General features: G+C 36.4%; 1 protein-coding gene across 1 annotated transcript in view; it reads left to right on the forward strand.

Moving 5' to 3' along the window:
- GPATCH2 (G-patch domain containing 2) overlaps window positions 1-12,984 on the forward strand; it is a 116,720-nt gene that overhangs the window by 69,643 nt on the left and 34,093 nt on the right. Inside the window, exon 6 of the mRNA XM_030499785.1 lies at window positions 11,313-11,377. Within this exon, the coding sequence (XP_030355645.1) occupies window positions 11,313-11,377 (65 nt within the window). The remainder of the gene's footprint in view (window positions 1-11,312; window positions 11,378-12,984) is intronic.

Below are 12,984 nucleotides of genomic sequence, written 5' to 3' on the forward strand. Positions count from 1 at the left end.
ACCTGGTTTAAAAAGGAAGTATCTTCAATCAAAACCAAAAGCGCAAGTAGCCTTTTGTGAGGATGCAAAAAAAGGGCTATTCTGTGTAGATCAGAACCCGAATTCTTGAATCAAGCCGGAGCATTGTATTTTGTTGTTTGCTTATGTTGCATTTTATTGAATGAATGCATTTGAAGAATTCAGGAGGCATGGAAAAGTCCCACAATAAGAAAGAGGAATTGCTTTTTAGGGTGAAGTGGTACTACAGCTGTGGATCATGCAAAATTATAGGAAATAAGAAAATTTAAGCTAAGGTTCAAATGCAAAATACACTGTTGTTAATTTTAGCCACAAAATCTGTTTTAAGTAGTTGGAGATGAAAACTCTGGGAGCTCGTAGGCTTTCACTTTGAGTGAATGAAAATCATAGTTCTTTCCCCATATCTTACGATAGAAGTAAGTAGGACTTTGGTTGGAAGCAGAAGCTTCTGAAGCTGATCTCACAGGCCTGCAGGTAAAAGCAGGAAATAAAAATGAATTCCTATAGTGGACAGAAGTCCAAGATATTTCTGAAAAGATTCCATGGGAATAGATATTTACCCACTGCTTTTACTCCGGCACCAGAGCCAGACAAACTAGCTGTGGAAAGAGTTAAGATATATATTTTTAACAGTGTCTTAAGAAAAAACCCAGAGCATTTCTTTGTGTATGAAGTTAGGTGACTATGAAATTTCCAAGGTTGAGGACACTTGATATCATTTGAACCTGATTTAGTTGAGGTTGAGAATGAGCTAGGCAAAACTGGAGTAGAGCAGATATACCTGCATCACTCAGTTTAAGAGTTGCAGAGACTTGATGTGTTTATTGCTTTTCCAAGAAGGTATCTTGAACCATGTGGCTCGTACTGCTGTTCCCCTCCCACCCCAAGGAATGGGCATTCTCTCAGTAGGTGCCATCTTTTGATCCAGTATTGGGCAGATGACCTCTCATTTAATAATAAGGGAATCATTCCTTTTGAGTATGAACTGCTTTGATAACTTTTCAGAGTTTTCTATAAGCTTTCTTTGTCCAGTTGATCATTTTCCTCAGCAACATGACTACATGCAGGAAGAACTTGAAAAAGTTCCCAGACGTTTCATGGCATTTATGGCACCTTTTCAGCAAACATCTATTTCTTGCCAACAGCATTCCTCCTAATTCATGTATCACTGTATGATTTTTAAAAGCTCAAAATGAATTCTTTTTTTGTGCTATTTAAATATTTATGGGTTGTAATGCCAAATTCCAATGGCTGTTTCCATATATTCTCCTTGCTGGTCACCTGAACAATTTAACGCTGTCCAAAGGTATGATATATACACCAGCACCTTCTGCAAGTGTTAAGATTTCTTGAATGCTACCATCAAATGCAGTTTCTTAAGAAATTCAGACAGAGTTATAGGTGTGCCTGTTTGGTTTTGGGGTTTCTTCCCCATGATTTGAGCTGTTTATTTTTCTATAACTCCTCTTAAACTCACAGTTTCCAGCGAACTCTGTGGAATGCAGTATTTATCCTGTTGGTGTCCAGTTAATAACTAACTAGGTGAGCTTTCTCTTGACCAGCAATTTTCATTTTTGTAGGAGAAATCTGAGCACCTTACCAACAGTTGGGAGCCTACCATGCTTCCTGGTGCTTAAACCTACCTGCAAACCAAACTAGGCCTAATAATGTGATGAGTGCCCTCAGTTCAGCCTCCATTCCGGTACTGTGTAAAGTCTTCAGGGTATTTTGTAGGAAATGGAGTAGCCATCAGGATAGTATTGCTTCAGTAGCTACATAAAAGGTACTGATCTTGAAACTTGCATTTAGGAAGCAAACACCACAAATATGCATTGGCAGCAAATGGAATGCAAACTTAATAACACTATAAACTGTGCCCAGGATTGTACCACAACCAACTTGAATGTTGTAGTGGATTCAGCAAGGCTTTTGTGTTGGAGGTATTTGCTCAACCATCTTGAGGATGGGAGAGAAGATGAGTCAGGTTATGTTAACCTGATGTCTATGAGTATTGGTCAAGGCAGAGATTCAAAGAATTCCCCAAGCACCATGTTTTAAAGGGATAGTTACTTTATTGTTCAACAGCCTCTTGATTTTTATCTCACTGTAGGTTTCATTGAAGGTGTGCTTTTCCAAATACTCTGTATTTTTAAGGATAATCATTACACACAGTACCTTCTGCTTTCATTCTCATTCATTTTTCTCCCTTCCTTCCCAAACTAAAATCAAATATATATTCCAGCATCGCATTGGTGAATGCCTACTTTTATATTGGCAGTGAAAATACTTCCCTTGACTGGAAGTGAAGTTTGCAGTTTAGAGACTATCAGATCATACCACAAATAGTCTCTGAAAGCTTCTGGACAGGTAGAAATTTTTAGCATCAAAGCATCACTCATAAATAGCTGGGCACAATGTATTTCAATGTCAGTGTTCTCCTCCTTCCATCTACCTGTCTTGGACATTGTCTTGGTGAGTCATGTCATACCCTTATACAAGTCATAAGCTTTTAGGGCAATTTGTCTTTATTAGGGACTAAGTTAGCTCTAGAGTAAGAAACCCATATAAATGCAAAATGTTGGTATTTGATTCAAGATGTTCTTTGTGACAAAGACCCTCTTTTTGTCTTCTGATTTTTTTCCTCTCCTTTAATAACAGAGAAAATAACTTTCTTACTCCCCAAAGGCAACTTAAAATTCCTTTGGGATTTTGCTGATAGCCACAGGCCATAATTCTGTGAAGTGTGGGCTCTATCCTAAGTTGGGTGGAAAGTCAGCCTTCTCCAGGACCTGCAAAAATGGGCTTTACATCTTCATGTCTGAAAAATAATGTTGTTCTCTGTGCCCTGCACCACATTAAACACTTGCAACAGACAGAAGAATGTTCTTTACTTGATTCCCTGTGCAGTCAGGACCCAGCAAACCAGTTACTCCTCTTGTCCTTATTTTTGTAGTCATGCTTCGTAGGTAGAGGATATGCTTTTGGTAGCCGAAAGTTGCCTGTACGTGGTTTTATCAGGAAGTTGAGAAGCCCAAGGCAGCTAATGTATTGCTTAGGGACCAAAACCTAGTCTCATGGAAGTGTCCAGAAAAGTAAAATTGATGCCACTAGAGACATTGGGGGAAAATGGATTGTGTTTCCCCCATGTTAATCCCAGGAACAGAAGAGCTGTAAATGAGACCAGTGCCCTGATTTCTGTCTTGCAGCAGAGGCAGCCACCGAGTCAGACACGTTTCCCTCCCTCAGTCACACACGCTTCTATAGCCAATGGTTAAACTGTACGTAGTTTTAAATCTTCTAGGGGCAAAAGTACAACTTTCTGACAGAAGCGCTGTTCGTAAAAGTAAGTTTAACTTGACAGCACAATTCCAGAAACATCCACTGTTTTAACAAAAGAGCATAAAACAACCGAGGAAATATATGTTGTGTGCTGTGAAAAACACGGAGCAAAACATAGCTATAGAGATATAGATGATATTTCATCTTGCTGGGGGAGTCGATAGCAGATACAAGCAGCGTTCTGCTTCTAAAACATAAGCTTCACCTTCCTTTATGAATTAGTGTTTTGGGATAGCTGTCATTTTAATGCATTACAAGTTTAAATTACTGTAAGGAACTCCTGGCTCTCTCTTAAGAGTGCACTGTGATGTTTTCCATTATTTAGGGCTTGATATCATACAAAGAGAACCTGGGAGCAGTCTTACTGTTAAGGAGGGATTTGAGAATAAGATAATACAGTTTGAAATCAAAGTTAATTGTGCCTTTACACAATCCATTTATGAGCTTTTGGTAAGATACATCTTTGGTATCTGTGTTATGTTAGAAATTTTGCAATGCAATGCTACCTTATCCAAGTGTTGATATCCCACTGTGGGATGTGGGACTGCTATTAAAGCTTAACAAGCTTGACATTTGCTTTTAAAATGTATGAGTGGAATTCCCACTTTTGATTTTTTTTTCCTTTCCCCTATTAGAACCTACTTGTTTCCATTTCTTCTGTAATAGAAGTCATGAATTATTTATATTTGAAGGCAAGATGATGGAAAAGCTCAAGAATGTCTTGCTAAGAAAAATTATATTTATTGTAAAATATTTTAACATGTATTTTATTCCTAGGTCATTTTGCTTAGGGAGAAAAAGATAAAGAAAATACCTTAAGCCTGAGTTTAGCTTGTCTTTAAAAGTGCCCAATGAAAAACTGATTTCTGACCTTCCTGCTTGCTTCTTTACTGGCATTTACAATTGGAAACAATGATTTTAGTTATATATTAGCAGTTTAGATGGCAGAGAAAGCGGCAAATACAAAAGGATTTCTAAAATCTACCTAAGATGCAGGGTAAAAGGTTTATGTACAGGCAAGCTCAAAATAAAAGTGTCATCTGCATACAAATACTGTCAACAGTGAAACTGGCCAAGTTTGTACCTGGAACTCATCTAAAGCCTTTTTCCTGCAGTTTCCCCCACTGGTGTGAGTCCTGGTTGGAATTTCACTTGAAATGAAGAAAAAAATTGCTTTGTGGGCAGTAATTATTTAAATGTTATCTCACCTAAAGGGCAAAAAGTGATGCTTTTATTTTATGTTTATTTGTATTTTATCTTTAGGAATGTGTAAATTTCATAAGGTCTGTTATTAATCAAACTTTATAAATTTCAGAAGGTATTTTATTCCAAATCTTACCCAAGTGTAACCTTTTAAACCAAAATTTTCAGATACCTGGATTATTTGCTTCATGTGGGAAATTCTTAGGTACGCCCCTGTCAGCATTTTCTCCCTATAGAATCATTCTCCTTAAAATGGTTTAAGTACCACCTGGGTTTTGTTGTCCAGGCAGTAATGTGGGTGCCCCTTTGAAAAAGAAAAGGTGATGAGGTTTTCATGCAAATGAAACTTGACTGGTTCAAGACTTTAAGACCATGCAGAACTGTAGGTGCTACAGTAGGAGACCTTTCTGCAGCTGGGAGAGGAGAGTTATCTTAGCAGGTCAGTTCTGCCCACCTCTGTCTGGGGTTGCTAATCCTAACTGCTTTCCCAGTCACCTGAAGTGTAGTAGTATGGAAAAGATGGGGCAGAAAGAATGAGACCTCTTTGTACTTCTGTTTTGAGTGTGTGTCCAGGGAGATGAGGCTGTGGTCTTCAGTGCAGTGTGGCAACGAGGCATTCTGTTTAACTGCAGTGGCAGGCCATTTGTTTTTCATTTAGTTTGAATTTATTAAACTGAAATCCCTTTCTCTTTTGAAAAGAAAAAGGCAGCATTGCAGTCTGCGTTCTATTCATAGTATTTTTCTTCTGTTTTCTGATAATAGTGAAATTGAACATTAACACGTCTAAATATATTCATGGCTATATAGATTAATGGAACTGGTGTCAGCATGTTTAAAATGAGGTTTGATGTATAAGTAAAATGAAAAGACTTTAAAACAAATTATTTGGCTCGAAGCTCCATTTATACGGTGTATGTTTCAAGCTAATAATCAGGGTTTACTGTGGGTCAGCATGTCATATCCCAGTGGTGTCTAGTGAGATGGAGGGTTATCTTATATGTCAGCTAGATAACCTCGTGGACAGTTTTGAGCAGAGGAGATAATGGGACTGAATTCTGAAATGAGGTAGAATTCTGAAATGGGGCAGAATTCAGAATGGGAGCTACAAATATCAGAGTACAGTGTCATACGTGAGCACTGTACGGCTGCTGGTGAAGGCAGTCACCTCTTGGCATCAGTAGTCACTTACTTTTGACAATAATCCTACTTGATAGAGTGCAATTAAAATGTGGGAGACCAGCAAATCAGGTACATATTCCTATAGAAAAGAAAGGGGAAGTAAAACAATTACTTCCTTGCTACTGGTACTATCCTTTTTTTTATCTCTTTTTTTAATTTGAATACAGATTCTGCACAATAATCTAATAAGTTTATTTTTCCATGTTTTGCATAGCTTCTGCTCTCCTCTCCAAGTTCTGCTGTCCACAATTGCTGTGTTTAAAAAATAATTATGGTTTAGTCTCCTTTTTTTTCCTTACTAAAATATGATTTTTATGTACTTTGCGGAAACTGTAGACTTTCATACTTCAGGTTTTTATTATTCTGTATTTTAGTGGGTTTAACTTTATGAATAAGGAAAAGGTACATTTATGAAAGTTACAGGCTCTGTTACATAGGCTCTGTTTTCGTACCTTCTCAGATGATGCAACAGTCTTTCTAACTGTGCATCTAAACCAAACCATTGATAATATAATTGAAATAATTCAGTATTCATCGAAGTATATGTTATATGAGCAAATTATAAACTACTTGAGTTTCAGGTTTGTTTCCACCTTTACAGATAGCACAGTATATTCCTGCTGAATTCCATAATCAGCTTTTGGGAAATAGACTTCTGCATGTATATATTCACAGTATATATTTTGACAAATCTTAGGAGCGCCAGTATTAAAGGCATTTTTGCTGCTGTCTGTTGTCTCACTCATTTGATGTTTGCTTTTAATTTTTAGCCATATATGCGCAATTATATAGCACTGACAAGAATATTCTTTCTGTTAACATTTCTTCACACACTTGATAGCCACAGTTGTAACTCAGAGCAAAAGCTTAGTGACTTCTGTAGCCTTTGGTCAGCCAGCAGAGGCCACTCATAGCTTGCTCCTGAAGCTGGGCAGTGATTTGAAAATGGGGGGATGGTTGCTGCATGGCTTTTTTAATCCACTTTGAGCAAGCTTATGCTGCTATGAACTGTCAGAGTATAACTTGTACCTGCAAAGAGTTCTGAGTGATTCTGCTTATATATGTAAATGCATTTAATATTGACATTTTTCAGTTTCCTGTGGTAAGTCCTGTGGCAGTAGGAATAAAAATCACATTCAGTAGTATACCTTAATAAGTCGAAAGCAAATGTTTTGATGACATCCTTTGTTGTTGGTACAATCTTTACTGACATTATATTACGTTAATGAATTAAGGAAAAACTATTACAGATTACTTGGAAGGGTGTCTTGTTTGTATGTTTTTCTTGTTTTTCCTAAATGAGGAGCTGATCTGTAGAAAACAACTTACCAAGGTCAAAACTGCAAGTCTGCAGCAGAGCAAAGAACTGAACCTGCATCTCAGGTCAACGCTAGTATCCTAACCAGTGCTCTGCTATTTCCTCCTGTCTGTATCACTGTGTGGGTAACTTGCTGATGATAATTTTGCAAGTAAAAACATGATTTCAGTATTTTAGATCATTCTTAACTAATGAGAATACAGTCGCAGCACTATTGAAATCAAAATCCTGTGCACTTAGGGAAACTACAGTTGCACCCTAGAATAAGTTCTATATCTAAACAGACAGCTAAAATATCATAACAAAGACCTTTTATATGCATCATATTGCTGCAGCATTTAATTAGTAGCTCTTTGTACTGAGGGAAATTTGGTTTCATTTAAATAAAATTTGTTAAATATTAGCTATTTACAAAGTAATGAAGTAGCAAAATTTTGGCCACTGTTTTGTTGCCATAATACAGTTGTCTCATACAATTCAGAGAGCTGCTCTGACCATTTTACCTCATATAGACCATTGAAGTAGTGGTGCTGTGTGTGCGTTTATCCAGTCCCGAGGAACTTTGCCTTTTAACAAGGAGCTGTGAGCTGCTCTTGGAGCAATGGTGCCACATAGTACTATTTCATATTAAATATTAGGAATCTCAAAAGAAACTCTCCTGACTTCCTTGCAGGTAGGACACATGCGCTTTTTGCTTTACCTGCTGCTTTCTGCATAGACCAAATAATTTTTTTTTCCATTATCCACTAGTATTTATTTTCTCTGTTTTAATAACTCCTCCAGTGTTACCGTATTACATACCTAAAGGCAGCATGTATGCACTAATGTATATCACTACAATGCATCATTAAACTTATTCTGTTGCCTATTCTATAGTATATGAAAGCTAGTATATGAAAAAAATTTAGGACAAAACATGGGTGTTTTCTGCTAGTGTTGCCATTTAAAACAACCAACCAACCTTACACCCAGGCCAGTCTCTTTTCAAAAGTCCTTTCTGTTTTACATTTATAACTATCTTAAAAGCAGCAAACTGTGATGTAGTAAAGATTTAAAAAGAAACTCCGTTTCGCTTTTAAACATGAGATTTAAACTTTCCCTCTTTCTCTGAAAGAGCAGTGTTCAATAGCAGACTTTTCTTTTAATCTCTGATACCATAGTTTTTCTTTTCCATGTGTTAATCATTCAGTAGAAAACTGTACATGGAGAGAACTATTTTGATCAGTTGTGTGGAAAGAAATGTAGAGAAAACTCTTTAACAGTGTGTGAAATCACTAGAGAGATTGGGGAGTTGGGACATATTCTTTAACTCCAAGAAACTTATTGATCCTTATTTTATCTAGGGTGTGTAGCTCACTCTTTTGTTTGGGTTATGTTTCTGGGGGGATGTTTTGAAGGGGGGGGGAGTATTAGGGGAAAACAATAAACCATGTACAGAGAGAAGTGTGTTTGCTTTAGGATTAGAGTCCATGTCTGTTGATCTATTTTTCTTGAGGTTTTTCTCCTTCCTTATCACTTTCATATATTTTGCAAGCAGAATGGCAATGGTCCATTGATGTTTGCAACACTGTGTTAGTTAAAAGGCCAATTTTAGAGAATTATAAACTAGAGTAGCAAGAGGCTAGCGTAGAACTATTCAGCCAGTGAACCATGGCTACATGAAGACTTTGTAGAGTTTGACTGAGCATCACTTAAACGTAATCTGTACATTCAAGACATGCTTCTCTGGAGTGGTCAGTTTGGGCCCTTCAGCAAGAGTGTGCTTGTAGAGGGAATAAAAATGTAATGGTAATGTCGGGTTATGGCAGTGATTCAGTAATGTATGCTGTGAAAGCTGGTTTTATTTTCTAAGTTTTCTATGTTGCTCCAAGTCAATTGCCTCTCTCTGCTGTGGAGACTCAGCAGATCTTTGGAGTAGATTTTTATAGCAGTGAGATAGCTAGGAGGTGAAGATGGGCTATAGGTTTTGCTTTGGCTTTTTACACCCTCTAAGTTTTACAAATACAAATTCATTTGAATTAACATCAATAATCAGCATTCAGTTTTATGCAAAGATGTCTATTTATGCATTATTAGCTTAGTTTTAGAAATATACTGTGGCTCTTAGTTAACTGAAGCTATCTGGGGTGTGCAAGAGAAACCTGAGCAGTATACTTTGATCAGTCATAACTGTATTCCAAGCAAGTTTGTCTTCTCTTATAATTTAGTGGAAAAACATATTTCTGGGGTTTATATATTACTTTAAAACTGGCAATTTATCAAGTGATTTTTCTTGAAATTTCCATGCTTATTAAATTTCAGATTATGTATTTTGAGTAAGCTGGAAACTTAAACTTGTTTCCATAAGTATGGCTGCAGGTAAACAACCAATTTTAGCCCAGAAAATAGCTTTTGCTTCTGTCAACATGTTGTTTATTTTCTCCCTGAGATAAAAAGTTTGGTTTTCTGATATTTGTACCAAGATAAAGTCTGTAAACAAGATTAATATAGTGTGGAAAAGGTTGTCAGCAGCCCTGGCAAAGGAAATAAGTTGCCTCTACACAGAACATACTGTAAACTGAATAAAAGTGTCAGGTCCACCATGAGATAATGTGATCATGAACCTCTAACAAAGCATGACATAGGCACAGTCGGCTTTTCTTATAGCCACAGTGTAGAAAATGGATTACTGTGTTCCAGGGATACCCACTGGAATAGCATGAAAACCTCATTTTGAGATTAATGCAGGATGTAACTCTCAAGAGCTGAGCTACATGTTTACCTAGAGTGTTAAAGTAACAGTTTAGTTATTAATCTTAAAATTTGAAAATTACATATTAAAATGCTTGTTCATATTTCTATGTCTCCCTATGAATTGACATTTCTCATTCTTACTATTAGCTAAACTGTGATATTGAGAAAGTAACATTTGATCACTTTTATTATTGCCATGTGGCTCTGTAAGGCCTCAATAAGTCTAATCAAACAGTAAATTCCAAAGGTGGGTAAAGCAGCATGTGCTGTCCTCCCATGTAGCTGCCATGATTTCCTCTACTGGACATTTGTATGTTTGCATAGATTTTTCTGCAGTGAGGTATTACCAATTCCTTTCAATCGCCACCAGCCAGAAAGGTGACAACACTTTAGGGTTTCTTGATTCAGCCCCAAGTGACATCATTCTTCAGGTCAAAGGAACTGATTTTGGTCAAATACTTTAACCACATGGAGCTTTCAAATTATTCAGTGAGTATCCTTGAAAGTTTTCAAGACTTGGAGCTTCGACTGCCCTGGCTTCTATCCATTATGACACCAGATGAATAGGGATATTCTGCTTTAAAAGTTCAGCACATTGTTCTTAAAGAGTAGGCTGCTTTTATCCATGAATCTTCTGCCTATGTACTTTTGGTAACCCTGAGCCATCTAAATGTATTACTGAGGTTTTGTGGTCTCCTTTCAAAACTGACGGAACATCTGACTTCATTCCCATCTCTGGCCAGCTACTGACAATAAAGGTATCTTGAAGGAACTGAAAATTTCTTCCTGTGTTGTTTCCAACACGAATAGTTGGTTCTTCAAGCATGAGTTGCAAGTGGTCTCATTCTGCTGCTTTTGCCTATTTGTATGTGCAGACAAGTTAAGCAGATTCTAAAAATATAAATAAAGCTCTTTGAATGCGTTCTTGAGCAATACCAGAGTATCATCATCTGCAAAAGTCTGCATGTGCTAGCATGCATTCTTAAGACCATTCTTCAATTGAGCATATTACAGGCTTTTTGTTTCAGTTTATATAAAGCACTAAACAGTACAGTGCAGTAAAAAATATTCTATCTTTGCTTTGTATCCCACATCAACTTGAATTTCAGAAGCTTTGTGTTGGAATGCAAAGGTTGGAAGTGGTTTTTATTAATTTATTGCTGTATTATCCGTAAGGAAGGATTGGATGTTGAATATGATTTTCAAAACATATAACACTCATTTTTTGAAGATGAAGTCCTTCATGAGCTTTTCAAAAGGAACTTAGGCCCCTCACATCTGTCAGCGTCTCATGTCTGACATCCAATCCAGATTGCACATAGAGGATTTTGGGGAATCTTGCATAGCACTTTGTGCACACAGACTTTACTTAAAAATTGCAGCAATTTCTAATTGCATTTACTGTATTTAGTGTACTGCCTCTGGTTTATATTTAGTATTTCTGATATATTTTCTTAATAAACAATCACTGTGTGCATGTGCTTCCTCATGATTCAAAGGCTTGTGTTCTTTTTTCCATTAGATAACTCCAGGACCAGGCGGTAGCAGGAAAACAGTTCACTTGTCCCAGGATTGTCTTCACCATGAGTGAGTATCAGTGATGGGAGTTATAACGTTTTTTATTATCATTATTGTTGTTGTTGTTGTTGTTTGATTTACAGTGTTGCCTCTGTCCTGAAGCCACATTTTACAAACGTACAAAGATGTGATAAAAGAGCCTGAAGTCAGTTACATCATGATCTTTATTTAATAACAATATTTATAATAGTTTGCAATTCATTTTATGTTTCTTAAGGAAACATGAACTTCAGTGCTTTGCAGATGTGTTATTATTAACTTACTAGCTGTGTACTTTCCTAAAATGCAACCTTTTTAAGGCTAGATAACAAATAAAGGTCATTTAAAAAGACCTGCTTTATTTTTCTCCAAAGGGAAATTCAGAAATACCAAGCCTGCATGTATGAAAATAAGCATCACATCTTTGAGTCTTAAACACAATGTATCATGAGAGGAATAAGGTTATGATAAATTCCTCAAAAAGACATTGAATTAATTGTTCAGACACATGTAAACGGGCAATGTCATTCAGTTTGTTTAGTTACTCCAGTGTGCCATTACTGTAAACTCTTACTCTGTTCAGCTGCAACATTTGGTAACATTATTTCTAGGTTATCTCTTTTGAATAATTACAATAAGATTAAATTTTCCTATATTTCCCACATCAGAAATTCAAAACACAGACACACGTCATTAGGAAATAATTGTGATACATTTTTATGTTCTAACTTCTATTAGATATAGCAACCACTGTTTAAAACAAAACTTGCCAAAGCACAGATACTACAAACGACAAATCCTCAGTAACAACTGTTTTATGCTACTGATCCACTTAACTTGCTAATGTGTGTGTTAACTAAAAAGGTTGCGATTTCATAAGTTATTTGTAACCTAAAGTAATTCAACTGGTATTTTACGGGGTTTACTTTTGTTGATTTTATTAAAACAAACAAGCAAACAAGTAATACTGTAATTAAGTTAATGGACAAAATCATAAAAATCAGCGTGATGTGAATATCACTTTCTCATTACAGGAGGTCTTATTCTTTATGAAGGGTTTTTAATATCTAAATATGAGACATTCAAATTACTTCAATATATTTTTTTCAGTAGAAATATGTTTTCCTAATAATTTTGTCTGTGATCCACTGATTTGCCACAAACCAGCAGAACTCATGCAGAGGATGTCCCAGTTTGCTGCTCTTCCTTGAGCATTTCTGTTGACACTGCTCAGAGCCCACATACTTGTCTATGTGGAATTTAGATCTAACCCATTATATTTCTTATCTTCATCAGCTTCTGGATGTTTGTGACCTTATTTATTGGGTCACTTGCAAATGTGATGGTCATTATGTGGCTGCTGTGGGGAAAAAATGAGATTAAACTGTTGAATTTAACTACTTCAGAAAAAGTGTGACTAGGTTAAGCTTATTGTCTTTGGTTACACTTCTAGAGGAACTTATAGGCATAACAGCAGATAACGTGATGGTCTTTTTGTGCAGTATTTTAATGGCTGGAATTCCTTTATCCATTGCCCAAAACTTATTACTAACATGAGTAATATGTAGGTGCAGTATGTAATTTCAGATCTCCCTTTTTTTAATTGGTTTTTTCCTTCTCCTTTTCATTTTGCAAGT

This window comes from Strigops habroptila, chromosome 10 (assembly GCF_004027225.2).
Source record: "Strigops habroptila isolate Jane chromosome 10, bStrHab1.2.pri, whole genome shotgun sequence".
Classification (NCBI taxonomy): Eukaryota; Metazoa; Chordata; class Aves; order Psittaciformes; family Psittacidae; genus Strigops; species Strigops habroptila.